This window comes from Pungitius pungitius, chromosome 16, assembly GCF_949316345.1.
Source record: "Pungitius pungitius chromosome 16, fPunPun2.1, whole genome shotgun sequence".
In the NCBI taxonomy this organism is placed as follows: domain Eukaryota; kingdom Metazoa; phylum Chordata; class Actinopteri; order Perciformes; family Gasterosteidae; genus Pungitius; species Pungitius pungitius.
In genome coordinates this window covers 8,311,530-8,330,108 of record NC_084915.1, presented here as the reverse complement: position 1 = coordinate 8,330,108, position 18,579 = coordinate 8,311,530, and the positions used below count along the sequence as shown (strand labels likewise).

Sequence of the window (18,579 nt, the reverse complement as noted above, 5' to 3'; positions counted from 1 at the left end):
TGGGCGGTGTTTACTCGCTCACCTCTTGAACAGCAGGCGTAGCTGCGTACCTGCGCACCGCGCACCGCGCCTGGCGCGCGCTCGCGGGCACACGCGTGCACGCGCGCACACAGAGAGGTTAACGTGTGGATCTGCAGACACGAGCACTCTTGTTGATAACTCGGAGCTGATGACAGAGGGTTCAGGTAATTAGTCCATTGTTGAGGTAATCGTATGCTGAATGGTACCATCTTGAATCATCTCACAACGTCAATTTTATTGTTCATTTCGTATTTTTTAAGTGGTGTCATGGAAAAGTGTTGGTTCGTGGCCTATTGATTTCCCTCTGATCCGTCAGAGGGAAACTCTGAAATCCCCCAAGTGTAAACCTTAGATTCAATATACCCTGCAGGAGTAAAAATCGATTTATGGAGAGGTTTGAAAAGAAACACCATGAGTTCCTGGCATTGACGTGTGAAAAGCATTAATTCTGTTAATAGGACATGTTATTTATACATCCCTACCAGATCTTCAAGTCAGATACAAATTTATTGGAACAACAAATTATGTCTGATATGGATTTTAACATTTAATGACATTTCCATTTTTGAAAAATCCAGATTCCAGAGTATGAAAATATTTCAAAAGTTTATCTACTTGACAATATGTCTCCTACTTCACTGAAAATACATTCTCAGGGCATCTTCCCTTGCTGTTTTTAGTTTAAACATTGTAATGTGGAACAAGTTGCATATTAAACCATGATTGGTTTGGAAAGCTGTTATGTCTCAAATTGTAGCTGAGAGACTTTCCTCCTTCAGCAGATAAATGTGAAAACTGCTTTTGTAGTGTGAAAGGCATACATCATTCTGCACAGGGAAGCTTCAACATTCAAGTGAGGCAACGATAAGCAAAACTCATTTTTGTGGGGATGGGACTTTAATTTAGGCTCCCTGTTCCACGATAAAGACCTTTCTGATAAATTATTCATCTCTGACAATAAGATGTAAGTACTTTTTCACAAGATTTCAGGCTTCTGCAAAGTCTTATAATTTAACAGGGGCAATTTCAAGTTGACTCTCCCACCTAACTTGGTATTAAGACAGATCGGGAGAGAAATATTATGAAATACAAACTGGTTCAGTGCATGTAACCAAACAGTCCAACAAGTAGATGATTCAGGGCCCGGAAAGCATGCAACAGATCGCCTGCCTGTCCCACGGGTCACGAGCAGAGATCAGGAACTAACACCCAGTGTTGTGCCTGAACGCGTTCATTGAACGATAGTTCATGAACTCGTTCATATTTTGGGCGAACGTGAACTGAACGTACTGTATTAATGCCCGATGAACGTTACTGTGAACTCGTTCATTCTGGTGTCTAAACGAGTGACGTGTACTGGTCTTTGCACGCTAACGCGGCGTTGCGGTGCAGGCTTCTTGTCTGCACGCGTTAATTTTTCACAAAATATGTGATGATCCTTCTTCGTGGCAAGACTGTCTTGCCACGATAAAGGATCGTTGGATGCAGAAGGGTCCCACCCACCACCACCTGGTCGTCAGGTTGTTCGGACGAACAGCCTGACGACCAGCTTTCTGTTCGGATCTTCCAAACAGAAAGCTGTTCGTCAAGTTGTTCGGACGAACAGCCTGACGACCAGCTTTCTGTTCGGACCTTCCGAACAGCCTTCTGCGTCCAACGACCGTTGCAGACCATGGGATTGCGGCGAGGTCGCTCTCCCAATGCTCCCGTCGTAGGAAGGTCAGAAAGCCCTCCGGCGATTCAAGACACCTGCTCCTAGCAGCCGGGTCTCTCACCTGGAAAGCTCTCCAGCGTTAGAATACCATCCCACGCCAGAAGCATTGGGAGTGCGGCAGCCCCGCACCCCAATGGTGAATCTGATGTAAGAAACGGACTCTTATATCTAAGCTTTGGTGGTGACGCTCTGTGACGTCACGACGCGTCATGTCGGGAGTCAGGAGTTGTTTATGGTGGCCGTTTCTCAATATGCGTTCTTGTGTGGACTTTTGTTCTCGTGGACTCGTGAAACGTCATCAGTCGCAGCCCGAGTACTGTTCCAATTCTCAAGTCCGCATCTGGCCGAGAACGGTCATAATACCCGGATGTGGCTCGCCCCGCCCATTTTACCGGGCATGCATCGAAGCAGGCTCGTCTGTTCTTGTGAGAGACATATATCCCAGAATGCATTTCACCTCAGCAACAGGCAACAACGACAGAGGAAAATAAACACAACTTTATGTCGAAGTTTATAAATACTACTTTTTTTAAGTAACGTAATGTAATTTTCTGACTGAATAGTAAAATGTTTAAGTCAAAAACTAAAATAAAAACGTATTAGCAAGACCAGCTGACGTGGTGACGTCATCAAGTCAGCTGCTGTTCCAACTGCGGAAATGACCGTTCTCCGTTCTCCCGAACCTGCGAGTCAGGATTCCCGAGTCTGTCTCCCGAGTCTATTCTCGCGGGAACGCGAGTCCGTTCTCGCCGTCTTAGGTATTGAGAAACGGCCGGTCTCTTCAGTTTGCGGTGCGGTGAGTCTATTGCGTCACTTCCGGTCGGCAGCGTGTTTGATGTCATTGAACTTTTTCAGAGCTCTAGCGATACCAAGTTGATTCTGTCAGTACAAGCGGCGAATTATCTACGTGAGACGTTGTTAAACGCCTCACCGTCCAGCACTTTGTCGTTTAAACGAATAGTTGCTTAGACGTTGTTGTTTGAGAATCCGAATTAAAGACCGTGAAGCCGCTTTTTCGCATGTTGAAACCAAAGACCCACCCATGATTCATTGCGGGACCAGCTCGTTGAGGATTTTGCTGCCCTGTGGTTAGTCTCTCAGGAAAAATCATATTGAATGTATCTGTCTGAACATCCTCCACATAATACAGATGGTAGTCCTATTTTGTGTTTATGGCGTATATGATTAGCAGGGGTTACTAATGGCCGTTATAATACGAGTCTGCCATGTACGCAGCCAATATGGAATCTCGGCCCGTCAGGCAAATATCAGGGTAAAAAATACCTTTCTCGGTCTCTACAGTGCCCCCCAATGGTGGCTCATGCTGTCACGTCGGTGCTCTCCCCGCACGAGCCTCTCTGCAGTTTGCCTTCGTGACACACCTTTTGTTGTCTCACGTTAGCCGGAGTCCGCCAACGGTTGCTAGCGAGCGTTACCAGCCTCCACCACCGTAAGGGAAGTTGGGGCAAAAGAGTGAGTCTGAAGCCGAGGGAGTCGAGACACCCTGCCAGGTAGTTTGCCTCGCCAGGCGAGATCACAATAATGTCTGTACATCTTGATACAAACGACAGACATGTAAAGAGATAACGTTAAGTAAGGTATTAATACTGGATTCAGCCATAACAGCCTCCAGAGTTTAGCAGGCTAGCTAGCTAACAAGCTAACGTCAAACAGACGGGATTAATAGGATCCGTGGTGGGATCCATAAGCAGCCGTATAAGGGAAAGTAGCCATTATCCGTATGACTTGGTCGGTCGGTGTGCTGCTGAAACGTTGAGCTGCCGCATCACAGCAAAGGTTTCTGCTAGATGATTCCAGGGCTCTTCATAAGAAGCGGCATGTGTAATGTGTCTATATACACTTGACTGTATGGCTGATTGATTCATGCATGATTAAGAGATGTTGTCTCCTAGGATGAGTGGGGATGATATGAACCCAGCTGCAGTGGCTCAGCCAGTAAAGGATGGACAAGGAGATGACCGGTGGATGTCACAGGTATGGGTTCTTTTTTCCCAATACAAGTAGGAAACACTTTCGGTTTTTATCCACATATTTCATTAAAATACCCCATTGAATCCTTATGCTCAATGGATTGAAGCAGCGAGAGAGATGTATTGTATTTGTTGTTGGTCTTCTTATTAGGCTCACACATGTTTTTCCGTTTAATTTGCCACTTTTTGGTTAAAAATAAATGTAAACAAAACATTGACTTCAGGAAAACCAAATGCATGTTTAAACGGCAGCAACTACAAATTACATATTGCTTCCTACCATTAATTATCATCCTTGTGTGGCTGTGGCGGGAGGCCTGACATGTGCAATGCGTATATACACTCACACACACACATACAGATCTCATCTATATGAGGTGGTCGGTGCTCTCAATAATATTGGTTACAAATGTGATGTAAAAGTCGACAAATCTATTCCCACGACTTGTATATCTTTCAGAGCACCACTTTCTACATCCTTGTTAAGTGGTACCTGCCTTAAAGGTTAATCCTCTAAAGCTATTAGGACTTAGACCGTCTGCTTTCCTCCAAGCTCTCTTAGATAGAGAAAGCAGTGTCTTGTTAATATTATCCTAAGATTAGGAATACTCCTAACACAAAGGTGTTTACTTTGACTGAAATGCCTAATATGGAAGTAATTCCATTGTATTTATCTGTGTAATTGAAATGCCATTTTTCTTTCATAAATAATATCTATCCCAACTCACATTTACCACATTACAAGCTCTGTTGTGACGAGTCAGTTTCTTTTCTCCCTTTTTTCACAGCACACCAGATTTGTGCAGGAGTGTAAGGATGCTGAACCAGATGTGCTTTTTATAGGAGATTCTATGATACAACTAATGCAGCATTATGAGGTGAGACAAGATGTTTATCTCTCCAAACGTGCTCATTTGACTTCTCAGATGGCACTAGTATCTTCATATAGGTTTTTTGTATATTGCTACTGTATTAATGCATCTTGTTACTGATCAGCATGCTTTGCTTAGCTTGACACCAATGAGTTACCTGATATTAGTCTCCAAGTCAGTGATTCTTCTATCAAATGCACATTTTTGGTTTCCTTTCCACAGGTCTGGAGGGAAGTGTTCTCCCCTCTTCATGCGCTTAACTTTGGCATTGGGGGGGACACCACCTGTAATGTGCTGTGGAGGCTACAGAATGGAGAACTGCAAAACATCCGTCCCAAGGTAAACTTTTAGGGCAAAAACATTTCATTTATATTTATATTTCATCATTCTTCAGTGCCGAACATCATAGCCACTTTACTTCTGACATCCATAAAAACAAAAACAAAATATATATATATATATATATATATATATATATATATGTCGCGCTTTAAGATTAAAAGTGTCTATCTGGGATCTTGCCCAGGTGGTGGTGTTGTGGGTGGGAACCAACAATCACGATCACACTGCAGAAGAAGTCGCCGGAGGAATTCTTTCTATTGCAAAGCTGCTCACCTCCCGCCTCCCCACAGCAAAGATAGTTGTACTGGTAAGTACTTAGCTGTTTGCCTTTTTTTTCTTTCATGGTGACATTTTGGGTGTGTCCTAGTACCTTTTTTAACCCTGATGAACATTGCGTGATGTAGAAAGAAATAAAAAATAAAAAAAGCTATCCATTGTGTTATTTGTGCTCTCTGTTAAGGGCTACGCAGGTGCCTGTCAAATAAGAAAATGAGGTGAAACTGGCTTTTCGTCTGTCATTAATCCATGGTGTTATTGCAGGCTGTCCTGGCCTCTGAGTTGGAATAGGAAATGTTCACCATAGGCCAGTAATGCGTACATTTTAAATGAATGAATCCAAAATATCCCTCTGCCCCTTAGGGTCTGTTGCCTCGAGGCGAACGACCCAACCCCCTGAGGCAGAAGAACGCTGCGGTTAATGACTTCCTGCGCTCCTGGCTGCCTCGACTGGGCCAGGCTTTGCTCCTGGACGTGAGCGCGGAGTTCGTTCACTCCGATGGCACCATCAGCCCACAGGTCATGTTTGACTTCCTCCACCTGACGCCGACGGGTTACCGCACCATGGCGAAACCCCTCAGCGACCTGCTGCTGCACATCCTGGAGGAGACGCCGGAGGAGAAGCGGGCGTCGGCGGTTTGAGGGCCGTGGCCGAGCAGCACGTCTACCCAGAGACATGTCCGCCCCGCTGCCACGGGAGACGGGGGAGATATGTCCCTGGTATCCGGAGGATGAAGGGCTCACTCATACGGGGACCAGGCTTCCCCGATGTGAGTGGGCCCCATGAGAGGTTGTGGGATCACATTCATGGGCGGAGGGTCTGGTGTGGAGCGACCTCGCTGCAGACGCTGTGACTGCAGTAGTAACTTCTAGTGCAAAATCATTTACAAAGTCCGACGACTCTGAATAACAGAGATGAAGTGGGACTGCAGTGGTGCCCACACACACACACACACACACACACACACTGATTACTCTTGGAAACATGTTTGACTCGGTCTGCAGTAATCAGCAAACAATCTTATTGTTTCGTTTGAAGTCAGCAAAAGTGGCCACGTTGAAACAATTTGTGAGGTAAAAATCAATGTTTGGTGTGGCATTGTTTCCTGTAATAAGTTTGCTTCTCAAAAAGGTTGGGAACCATTGCTGAGATGCACACAATGCATCAAATCATTTTGCTTATGGTATAATCCAGTAGAGAAAATGTCATGTGAAATAATAACACACATTTATTATGAAGATTCGTCTGTCCAACTGTTAATGCGTGCTTTTTAATTCAATCAGCAAAATAAGGAGCACTTAGTCTGCTAAATGTTCACTTTTGAACTGTAAATATTAACATCCTGTTGATCAATATAAAATAGATCAGTGCATCTCCAAAACCACACACACACACTCTGCTGATCACTACTGTATCAGTGTGCTGCGTAAAGTCATCACTGAAGTAAATGTTCAACTGAATCCTGACGTTGGCGTGTTTTAAGACAGACCTCCACTTTTATATGAATGAACATATGCTCAGTGTCATGTATTCATGCATATCTATAAAAAGGTTTTAGGCTGTTGAATCTACTTGTCTAATGATGTACACAAGTCTTCCCAAAACCCTGCTAGTGTATTTACTTTTTACTTGGAGATTTGCATACCAGTGTTTTTATCTGTATACGTTTACTGTGACTATTCATTTTAATGGCCAAACAAACAAGAATATTACATTATTCCGTTTATTTTTCCAGACTAAAACCTGCTAGCTTTTTAAATTGTGCTTCTTGACTGTTCCCCGGGTATCTATTTAACGACATTGTTGAATAGAAAAAATGTCACTGACATAGTGTGCACAGTTTTTCAGTAGTAATGCACTTATTAAGCACTTGCACCCAAAGTACACCTGCTTTCACCTCACCTGGCTGATCACAACACGAGTTATTCCTCATGAATACAGATGGCTTTCAGACACTTCTTTCTGCTCGTGTATCCAACACTAACACTCACACTTTGACTAGCGATGGCTCTCTCCCTTCTCCCCCCCCCCTAAAAACATGCATGTACAGTATTTTCTCTTAAAAACACATCTTTATTCCCTTTCTACTATGTTGTTAAATATCCCTGTTGTATTTGATCTCTTACCCTGAGCGGCCTGGCCCCGAACTGTAACTTGGTTACTTCTTGTGTGTGTCGTGGCGCCCCTGTGTCGTTTAGCTCCCCTCATTTGCGTGCTGTACATGAATGGTTTGTGTGTCTGTGTGTGCCTTAAGTGTTGATTGGGACGCCTGGGACCGGGTTGTGTCAGTTGGACGTGTGGGTGTCGGGAGGCGACCACGGCTGTATAAGACGTGTGACGCTCGATGTTGAAGCGATGGGGGGGGTTGGGGCAGGGGGTCAGATGGTGGGAGTTTGTGGTTGATGCCATAGAGCATTTGCACTGTTTAGGCCTGTTGTGACAATATCAAAATAGAGCATTGCAATAATAAACAAAAACAAAGAAAAATCTCACATGTCAGCAGTGTTTTTTCGTCTTGTAAAAGTCTGAGTGAACATATTTTAATGCTGAAGAAAGGGACAGGATGCACAAATCTCTGTTCCTGCATGGAGGCTTGTGATTGGCATCACTGTGTGTTACGCGCTCACCAGCAGAGGGAACCATTTTATCAGACCAGTTATAAAAATACCCCTCCTTTTCTGCCCAATTAGTTTGCTTTCAACAAAGTGTCTCTAATGTAATGATTCACCAACTCAACCGAAGAGTCTTCTTTTAAAAAACGACCTCATTAAAGATGAAACTAGGCGTGCTGGACCGTATGTTAATTTTGGCATGTTGTGTAATACCTACTTAATAAATCATTTGCTCAGTTTTAATGTTGCAGGCATTTTTTTTAACTGTGACCTACAACTGTTCCAGTGAGGCAGAAGTGGTTGCTCCATGTGGAGGCCCGTACCGAGGAGCTGAAGCTGGTATTCGCACTAGTTTATTCCATCTCAAAGAGTTGTGAGGCTGTAAAAATGAAGAAACATAATCACCGTGTGTCAAAACAATTTGAATCACCTGAAATGATCCGACGATGAAAGGCCCTTTCCTGTGGGACCCTTAAAGGTCCGGTGATGTAAGAAACAGCATTTCTATCAGAACCACGTACCACAGATCCACATCTAACAAGTCTTGAAACTAAACGTAGATAAATATATATTAAATGCTTCATCAATCACCTCACAGTTCAAATGGGAATCAAGAACTCTCTGATCCTAGCAGGTATGATCATTGACAGATGTGTCAACGGCGAAGTTGGCAACCCCGTGAAAAAAAATTCAATATCTGGCCATGTGTGCTGTTCCTGCTCTCTTGACTAGTCTGTCCAGTGCTGACGCGCTGCGCAGTGTGTGTGTGTGTGTGTGTGTGTGTGGCCTCTTTGAAGCAGCACTTAAAGGCCAGGTGAACAGGAATGCAGATCATCTCACCTATAAAGTGGTCACTTATAAAACTGAACAAAATAAATGTCTGTACCCAATGCACTCGTGATGTTATTTGACCTGATGTCCTCCGTGGAATTATCCCCTCTAAAATCTAATTGACTTATTTAACAATAAGTGGCGGTTTGGTCTAAAATCCACTTATTGGCGTATGGCCCTCCTTTGTTCGCCGTGCCATGTGACGCATTTTGTGTATGATTTGTCTGAAACTCATTCCTAAATGATAAGCGATGTAAGTGCAATTTGTGCCAGTGCCATGATGTGAGCCTCGTGATGCGGCTTTTCCTGTAAAGAAGTCCACATGTTTTCACTTCACAATCAGATTATGTAGTTTCAGAGGAAATGAAATACACAAGTTTTTGTCATCATACATGTTGAAGTTTAGAAAACCCCCAATGAGATTCTGCGATTTTATGCCTGTTTGCTGCCTATCATCAACAGATTGTGGGATTTTTATAGGTTGTTTGAAAAATCCTTCTGCCTAACATTTAGTAACCAGGATAAGTCGAGGTGAGGATTTTGTGAGTGTATTGCAGACCTTTTGTGTCATTCAGACCTTGTGGAGATTTTTTTTTGTTATGGTATTTTAATAAATACAATAAAGACAATACAACAAGAGAATGTGAAGCATGTCATTATGTAGACTCTTGTTCAGAATATTTCACTTTCAATTAAATGTACCTACGTGTGTAATGTAACTCATGTCTGCGACTCCAGGAGAACCGACACAAGTCCACATTTTGTTCCTTGAGGAACTCCTCTTCTGTGCAAAGCACTTCAGAGCTTCACTGCAGCAGGTATGGACAGCCAGGTTAGGTTAATCAGTCGCTAAATTGCATCCAAATAAAGTCAAATGGGGTTTTGGCCCCAAGATAAGTGAGCGTTAAGGATTTAGGTAAATTTTTAGAGAATATTGAGCGCAATGAGCTTCCTCTCATTGCATTTTCAATGCCCGGTTCACATCTCAATGTTTGAGATCCACGTGAGTCAGAAGTGTTGAGAGGGGGCATCTGCTTCCTGACTCAAATTACACACCATTTACACCTGACTCTCCTGAGAACTACTTTCTCGCCCTTTTATCAATAAATGGAGGCGCAGAGAGAGTCAATGACGCATGTAGGTCACACCACCGCACCTTCCTCTATGGTTTCCACATCAACAATATTCATGACCCATGAGTCATTCATCCACGCATATTGAGTCTGCATGTTAACCTCAGCCGCGAGACAATGTTTATTGTATGTGATGTGATGCTTAACCGTAGTGCGTCTCCGAGCCCATCCTCGCTAAGTGCCTCTGTACCTCATGAACACAGTTGCTGGTCTCTGTCTTGAAAAGCACACTCATGCATAGAGGATCAAAGCCACAGTGGAAGGCAAGCGATTTGACTGCAAAAATGACAAACCAATTGATCATTTTCCCGGAGCTGTTAAAATAGCTGTTTTACCTCCATTGAGGCTTGTGTAACACCATCTCTAACTCACTCCAACACTGCCGATGAATTCCACAAGGTCCTTCGACTCAGCGAACAGGACATCAGATTTTATTTACACCCGATGCTTTTTGAGCTGCACCTCTCCATAATGGGCTCATTTACCAGGTCTCACATGGGGGTCTCTTCGCGTCTCTTGATGACCTCGGACTGACACCCCCCCGCTGCAGACAGACCGAAGCAGGTTAAAATAGCTCTCAATTCATGTCGAAAGATTTGCCATTTCAATGCAGTTCAGACCGAAATGTATTGTTTGATTGTCGTCGGCTCTCCAGTGGTAAACACTTGAGGGCTGAACTAAACAAATTTGTCCGTGCCCTTGAGAATGAGGGTTTTCTGGCTTGACACCATTATCAGCCCTTGATGTAAACTGGAACATTTGTTTAAAAAAAACCATTGACAATATTGTCATTGCAGCGAGGACAGTCTCTCCGGTTTATGTTGCGGGCCAAGCTGGAAGCACAGCAGCCAGAGATGCACAATCAATCCTTTCAATTTTCACCTTGAGATGTCCTCATCAATTCTCTGCATTATCCTCTTCAATACCTTCAGCATTTATTTGTGCCTGTATTTGGACCGAAAGTCCTTTTTATTCACTTAACTGGACCATGCTGCTTTAAATTCACCACAACGACATTTGGGCCTCAAACAAATCCACATTATTTTGAATGGGGGCTCAAAAAGGTATGGTACATCCACAAATAAGAAAGATTTACTACTCCTGTACCTTTTTATTTAAGTTATGCAGGGCTGCCTCCAACCTCTCAAAACACAGTAGGAAATGTAATTCCGAGCACTTTTGAATGACCTCTGTGGGTACATCGGGTCAGCGCTCTACTGAAGCATGGGTTTATTGTAATTATTTGATAGCCGAATCCAAAGATGGTGCTTGTTCGGTCAAATGAGAATATCGAAAAAAAACGTATGCAGCGGTGCAGTATCCAGTTCTTATTTAAAATCTGTGTACAGGATCCAGTGGAGCAGTGAGGTCACCACATCACAGCTTTGCTCAACAGTGGTAGAACGAGGTGTTGAATAAGCCTCCCCATTCACATTTTTACAGAGGATTTGATCTGGCATCTCTCCAGACATCAGTTTTTAACCTCGAGGCTAATCGTGGCGCTGGTATGCCCCTGTATGGCAGCAAAGTGCATTCCTCTGCAACGAGGCCAGCGCCGTGTTGGTTTTTCCCTGCTTTCATTAAAACTATGATGGAATGTAAAAGAAAAGCAGCTGAGTCAAAAAGACCAGGCTGCTGAAGGTTAGGTGTAGAATTGTTGTAAATATGATAATAAAGAGAGAGTAGAGTGTGAGTGTTTGTTTTAACTTGCTCGGGGAATGTTTCAAATACGATTTTTAGTCTCATTGATTTCAGCTACAGTGAGAAGTCAGCAATGAAATAGGACGTTTGAGTAAAGTTTGACCCTAATGCTCAACCTCAATGGTAGGGTTCTATTTTGAGGCAGACATGAGGTACTTACGGACACACACACACACACATACACAGATTTTGTACTGAGTATCTCCACTGCAGTGCTTTAGAAAATGTTTCCTTCTCTCAAGTCTCAAATGATCAATTAATGACAAATCAGTTAATTCGCAACTAATGACTGACCCGATTCATTATTTTTTTATGAGCAAGTTGCACTCCGCCACAGTGTAACAAACAATAGCTGATGTAAGTCAGGGAGTAAATTATATAAGCTAAAGTTTGTTCGCTCAGAAGTCAATAATTAATAAATTAAAAGTCATCCGTGGCGCAGCCCGTCTTAAACAATTGATGACAGAATATTCAGAGGAAGGGATCAGCTGTTATCTCACCAGACATAAAAGGTGATGAAACAACAGCGTAATGCCTTTCTGAAATGAGTGAGTACTTGAGATCACCATGACTACAAAGTTCTCAACGACAATTAAATGTTAATTACATTAAATTATTGTATTAAAATCAACTATTTTATTAACGTGGTACCTGGCCTGCTCTTACAATACATCATGTTTGTGTCTTGACCAAAGCAGTTTAGAAGTGAGGTAAGGTTGTCAGGCTAAGGTTAAGGCTGAGGCTGCGGTTCTCAGTTGTGCCACAGTGCATCAGTTAGTGTCGAAAGTGCTTGTGAGGAAATACATGTTAGTGTTGAAATAATAAACGATTTTAGGCAATTAGAATAGTCGAAAATACAGCTCAGAAAACCAACCTCTGTCCCAGAGGCTTAAGGCCCAGAGCATCATCAACAGTAGGAGAAACCTTTAGTGCCGAGAACATTCAAAATGAACATAATCTCGTTCCATTTGAGGCAAATGGCTTCTGGAAAAAGTATTTAAGAACGGTTTGATATGAGTGTGATCAAACACGCAACGAGAAGCAGTTTTCTGATGATTTAAACTTGTGCAGGTTCCATGAATTTAATTTTTAATTATTTATACATGTTCATGTTAACACAGTAAAACTGACAAGGAATAAGAAGGAGAGGAAGTCCCTTTTGCAACGATAACTCCTTTTTTGGAAGTACTCTCTGATTTTTTAGGTCCTCTGTCCTTTCCTGGCCTATTCTCCTTTTGACCCGAGCCACCTAGATCTCCTGTCTGACTGCACCAGCACATTTTAGTTTTAAAAGTATCACTTCATCCTGTTTTTCTATATTGTCTCTCTCTCTCTCTCATCAAACCTTACATTTTTCTTTCTTCTCCTTCCTGCCTTTCTTTTCCATCATGGCCTTTTTCTCTGCTTCCTTCTGGGATGGTTCATGCTGAAGAGCATAAATAAACAAAACCTTGGCAGGAGATAGTGATAGTCCTCCTCTGAATCCCCTTTTGTCTCCCTTGTTCCATCCCACCGGGCAAATCCTGGCCAGGAAATGTTCAAGCTTAATCCCCACTAGTCATTTCTCCCACCCATCACGTTCTCTCTATGTGGAGTCCAGCTCAGGTTTAAAGCAAACAAGGCCAGGTGTGATCTTACCTGGAGACTGCTGCATGTTTATCATGGGTTGCTATCAACATTAGTAATCTCTTTTACTGTTTGCCTGGTGCCGCCAGGCCTTAAAGAATCACACAGTAAAGGGATTTTGAGTGATCAATAATGTTATCAGTACCCATGGACAAAGCCGGCTACTTTCCTAATCTCTATCCTTAATCTATTCATCACAAAAGAGGATTCTTTAAATGTAAATCAAACTTTATTTCAAAATCATTCTCAGTATACACCACGTTATTAAACGTTAAAAGGAAGGTACGACATATTGATCGTGTTGTGGAGCAGTAAAAACAAACATGACTGTTTTCTATGTTTGGCGATTCACGTTTTAAAAAGACTTACAATTGACTATGTCAGAACTTTTTCAAAATGATCCTTCGGGATGCATTCAAGTACAACCTGAAGTCCAAGAATTTATAGCTACATTACATGGACTGTAACACATAAATAAGGGATTTGGTTGTTTCATTGATTAAAATGTCTCATATGTTCAAAACAGGAGTGTTCTTAAATGCACCAGTAGATCATGTTTAGAAATTGAATGCTCCAATGATGGAGCTGCTAAAAATAAGAATAATGCAAACTAAATGTAAAATGCAAGCTGATTTGATCATGAACTGAAACCTCTGTATGTTTGGAAGGTTTTGGTTAAGCACACTATTTTTAATAGGAAGTGGGATAAAACATGCAAAATAACTGGCGTTATTGTTCAGGAAAAACTTTACTTCAGGGTATCTATTTGTCTAGGCCTGCTCAACATAAAGTACGTGCAGATGACCTATTAGGTTCCCGTTTTAGTCCAGTTTATCCTCGCAAACAGTCAGATTACTCTTCTCCTCGTGGTCCTCTCTGGCCTTTCAGAGGGCAGACGAAGGCGTGTCGTGGATTCACGGGTTATTGATGATCTGCCGGGGTCGCCCGTAGCCCGTCATTCCAGCTTGAGATGCTCCTCTATTTGTGCCCATTTGCAGGCCGATGACATTTTTGCCTTCAGTCAGCTGTTCCTCTGAGAAATCTCTCCGGTTCTCTTGGGCTTTCCTGCACACACACGGCCACACATCCCTCAGTCCACATTCTCATTCCTCATGTAATGTACATGTACATGTAATGCAATGTAATTAAATCTCCTTTGTGTTACCAAATCCCCACAGAGAGACTGGTTCAAAAACCTCAAACTCACCTGTGGAACCAGTTGGGATCTCCTTTGTAACACCCATCGCTTTTTGTGACAGCCAAATTACCCAGAGCCATCAAAGTCCTCTGCACAGCAGCCATGTCCTTTCCTGTAGACATGCAACAATCCCACGTGAACAGAGCACCCACCAAACACAAGGAGGGGGCAGTGACCTGTGCTCTGTTCTCCTCGCCTCTGAATACAGTTTCATTTCCATTGTTGAAAATCTACAAAACACTCTCCCATAGTTCTAGTGGTTGTCTCACCTTCAAAGAGGTCTACGGTCTGAAATATGTCCGTTTTGGTGACTCCATAGTTTTCTGCTGCTTTGAGGAACATGGATATTTGTTCCATCTGCTTGAAGGCCATGCCGGAGGTCTTGATGCTCTTTATTGGCTTGTTGCTGGGATACAGGCTGTTGATGAGCTCACTCAGCACCTGGACAAAACAAGCACATCCCCGTAAATAAACAGTACACAATGCAAACTACAATTCTCTATTCAAACTTGTGAAGACACAACACTCACACATCCGTTCTTGAGCCAGTTTTGGAATCCGGTCTTGGCCGGCTCAGGCCGGCCCACTCCAGGGCCGCACTGAACGGCAATCCACTCCACCAACCTCTCCTCCAGTTCTGAGTCGTATTTCTTATCAATCTTGCTTTGTACCTCTCGGGAGAGACCAAAAGAAGGACCAACGTTTGCCATGCTGGTTCTGTTGGAAGGCAAAAATTGTGTTAGATAGATTAACAAACGTCTCTCCTTAGCAGCGTATTGTGTTCTTTTCAGTTTTGGTTGTTTAATATAAGGCAGAACGTTCACATTCTGATCCCTGCCCTGCTCACGCCCACAGCCCTGGCCTGCAGTCAGAACAAATAGCCACAGAGTTACTCTCTTCCTGATTCGTGCATATGTGCATGTGTTTCTATTAAGCGTTGCAATGTTTTTTTTGAGAACCTATTCAACTCAAACTTTCAGAATAAGAAGGGGTTTATTGGTCCCCACTAGGCAAAGAGGCTCTTTTGATTGTTTGAACTTTGAGCTTAGAATTGAGATTGAAACTAATTTTACTTAAAAGGTTTAAATCATGCATCTGACATTGATGCTTAAAGGAACAGTTAGACATTTTGGGAAACACAGTTGTTCACTTTCAGAGAGTTGAAGATTGATACCACTTTCCTTTTGTGTGTTACATATGATGCAACAGCCAGGTATTGGTGGGAGTAGTTTAGCATTCAGAAGGAAAAGAGGAGGAAACAGATGGCGGCTTCTCGTCTTTCTCTCCACCAGAAAGTGAACAAGCAATTTTGCCAAATTGTGGACAGCCAAATGCTGGAGCTTTTTTATCTCCATTATCCAGACATTTATCCAACAAAGACAAGTTGTACTTTGGAAGCTGGAAATGATGTAGTGTAATGCTAATGTCTTAAAGACTTACAAACCTGCAATCATTAATTTCTGATGGCTTTTCTCACTTTAATTAATGCAGTAGGCTACAAGCTTCATGTTGGCTGCATTAGAACCTCCCCGCTCCCTGCATCCTGTTTGCTCTTTCGGCTGTCACTTCCTTCCTCCCTCCCTGACATGTCCTGTGCACATGACTCTACACAAAACAACACTGCTAATCACCATGGCAACGAACTTCGAGCAACAAAAAAAAAGAAATAAATCCTCCATCCACTCTGTTAAAACACAAAAGTATGAGGCACTGCCTGTTAACTGCCAAACCGCAGCTCTTGCTTTTTCGTATTTGAGAAATGGAGTTATGAAATCTAGAACCATTTTTTTAAGAACTAGAAAAACAGATAGCATGTGGAGATGTTTATAGCTGAGAGGAAAAACTGTCCCTCACTTTTCTGCCTACATATTTTGGTATGTAATGTATTTGTTCTGCATACTGCATTTGTGTTGCAAGGCTGGAGACACAGCGTCAGTCTGAGTCTAATTTGAGTTTAATTGGTTCAACGCGAGGACAGAAAGACACACCTATTGCATATCTCCAAAACAGAAGCTTCTCAGTCTCACACAGCATGTGCTGATGTGACGGATCACTGGTTTGTCTGGCAGCTCCAAAGTGGAGCCCTCACTGACATAGTTCACCCTTGAGGCACTGTTCAATGTGCCATGTTGGGGTTACACGGGCATGTGGGGGAGAGGAAACTTCCTGTCCACTAAATGACTCCTAAACCGGTGTGTCACAACAATAAGGGGGAAGTGCAGACATGAAACACAGTCCTAAGAGCATCCAGCAGCTGCAAACATCAGGACTCCTGCCTGCATGCAGTGAACAATGAGGGCCGAGGAACTCAGAGACTCTTAAACCTGCACTTTGATCTCTGAACTACTCAAACAGCTGATTGGATGTCACACGATTGGGTCATCGCTATTCAAGCAGAGGGTTTGTACAGATGTTGCGTGAATGTGTGTTTTGGAAGATTATGAATACGGGAATCAATTGGGAGCGGCCTCGTGAATAATGAGAACATCTTGTAATCACAGTCACCACACGAACGTCGTTCATAACTGCCGTTTGAGTTGCAGCGGTGACTAAATATGGAAAAACAAGTGTCATTAACTGGTTTGTGCATCGCTCACACATGCTGCGACAAGGAGGTTACTGTGGTAACATCATTTGTCAGTACCTCATTGAAACTTCTCTTTTGACAGAATGTGTCTAAATGTGCTGCAACGAGATTGATATTCTGTTTTTGTGAAGTAAACCTTTGAGGTGGGTAGTTCAGGGCCCAACATGGCAGGCGTCGGTAATATGACTGTGTAACTATCGTATGTAACAATAAGGTCTAAAGTCAAAGCAAACCAGCTCAGTCAATTAAAAATTAGACTGCTTATTGATGTGGGTGACTTTTTTCTTACTTAATTATTATTTAGTGAGCTTTCCCTTAATCCTCTGGTTTACCATTATGTAGTCTTTAATACCTTGACTGCTACTCGGAGCCCTCTGTTTAAGCCCACTGATCCGCTCCTGTGTGTCATGAGTGTTAAGCGTATTACTCAAATGCAACTCCAGTTGTTACTCTAACATTCGCCTTCCTCACCCCTTGCGTGTCACATTAACTTGCTGTCATCTGTTTCTTGATGTTTCATAACTTTCCTGCAATTGCAAACCGGTTGCTTGAAACAACCGCATTGCTAGTTACTGAGTCAAATCTCCACGTCGGACTCCTACGGCCCAGAAAAAGACCAAAAGGTCGTTCTGAAACCTTTATTATGGGAACACAATGGATTAACTAGGTCACATGATCATGCCTACACAGTCTCAGCTGCAGCTGCTGCTGACGCAGACTTCCCATTCAGCACACCTTTTTTTTAACCTTCTCACCGAGAAAAGCACCACAAAGCCACACTCTTTCAGTTCCCTTTCTGTCTGCAGCGCTCGCCTGCGCTTACAACTTCACCGTGACCCGTAAACGCCACGCCGTATGTGACAAACTTTGACTGCCGTATCCTGAACCACCCGCATGGTGTTCAGACCGTGTTTTTAACTCGAGGACAGATGACGCATCACAGTATTGGCTACAATGTTGAAGGTGTGACCTCAGAAGCCGTGAGGGCTCGCACATGATTAAGAGTGGTGAGAGCAAAGGTAGAAACGTTACAGGATCACGTTGCACAAGAATCGACAGAGTTTAGGATTTTCTGTGTGCGATCAAACAGAAGGAAAGGAAAGAGGAAAGGACACAGTTTGCAAGGGGCGGGTGAATGACATATTACACTTTTTTCACATTTCCTGTACTGTCAGCCACAAGCTTAAAGCTACAAAGAATTCTTTTGTCTGCCAGCTAGAAAGCAGAAAACTGAGATTGATGAATGAGGCAGAGAGAGAAAAAAAGAAGAGCAAAAAGCTGTTGACTTACTTTGTGTAGTGGCTTTCAGATGAATACAGGTGGGTTAGGCCTCGTGTTGCTGTGTTCCCGCTCTTCTTCTACCCTGCTGAGTGCACCAAACCGGACTGCCTACACCGAGCGTTGACTGAAATATAGGACTTTCAATAGAAAGAGAGAGAGAGAGAGAGAGAGAGAGATGTCTTCCTGTCCTCTTATTTCAGTATATGGCCCGCCCCCTTGTGCATTCTCTTCCCCCAAGTAAATTGGAATTCCTTATTTAGGAAAAGGACAGGAGGGAAAAAAAAGAACAGATTGTTTGGTGTGGTCACAGAAAAGAATTCTCCAAATTTCTCCCTCCACCACAAAAGAACGAGACAGGATCGGGGAGGAGGGAGTGAGGGATGACTAGAAAAA

General features: G+C 43.0%; 2 protein-coding genes across 6 annotated transcripts; one reads left to right on the top strand and one right to left on the bottom strand.

Moving 5' to 3' along the window:
* The first annotated feature begins 100 nt into the window (after window positions 1-100).
* Window positions 101-8,067, top strand: pafah1b2 (platelet-activating factor acetylhydrolase 1b, catalytic subunit 2). 5 transcript variants are annotated; one of them, XM_037468322.2, is made up of 6 exons: window positions 101-185; window positions 3,649-3,730; window positions 4,515-4,604; window positions 4,821-4,937; window positions 5,125-5,247; window positions 5,580-8,067. In XM_037468322.2, exons 2-6 carry the CDS (start codon window positions 3,650-3,652, stop codon window positions 5,856-5,858), a joined length of 690 nt encoding a protein of 229 aa, XP_037324219.1. In that variant the 5' UTR covers window positions 101-185; window position 3,649; the 3' UTR covers window positions 5,859-8,067. The 5 variants fall into 5 exon arrangements, with proteins under 5 accessions (XP_037324219.1, XP_037324218.1, XP_037324215.1 ...); XM_037468321.2 differs by lacking the exon at window positions 101-185 and adding an exon at window positions 1,969-2,531; XM_037468318.2 differs by lacking the exon at window positions 101-185 and adding an exon at window positions 2,538-2,823.
* A 5,260-nt stretch (window positions 8,068-13,327) lies between these two features.
* On the bottom strand, window positions 13,328-18,362 carry LOC119215727 (transgelin-like). The gene is made up of 5 exons (XM_037468142.2): window positions 18,196-18,362; window positions 14,849-15,035; window positions 14,588-14,759; window positions 14,328-14,430; window positions 13,328-14,185 (listed from the first exon to the last, which is right to left on the bottom strand). Exons 2-5 carry the CDS (start codon window positions 15,026-15,028, stop codon window positions 14,035-14,037), a joined length of 606 nt encoding a protein of 201 aa, XP_037324039.1. The 5' UTR covers window positions 15,029-15,035; window positions 18,196-18,362; the 3' UTR covers window positions 13,328-14,034.
* Between the last annotated feature and the right edge of the window lie 217 nt (window positions 18,363-18,579).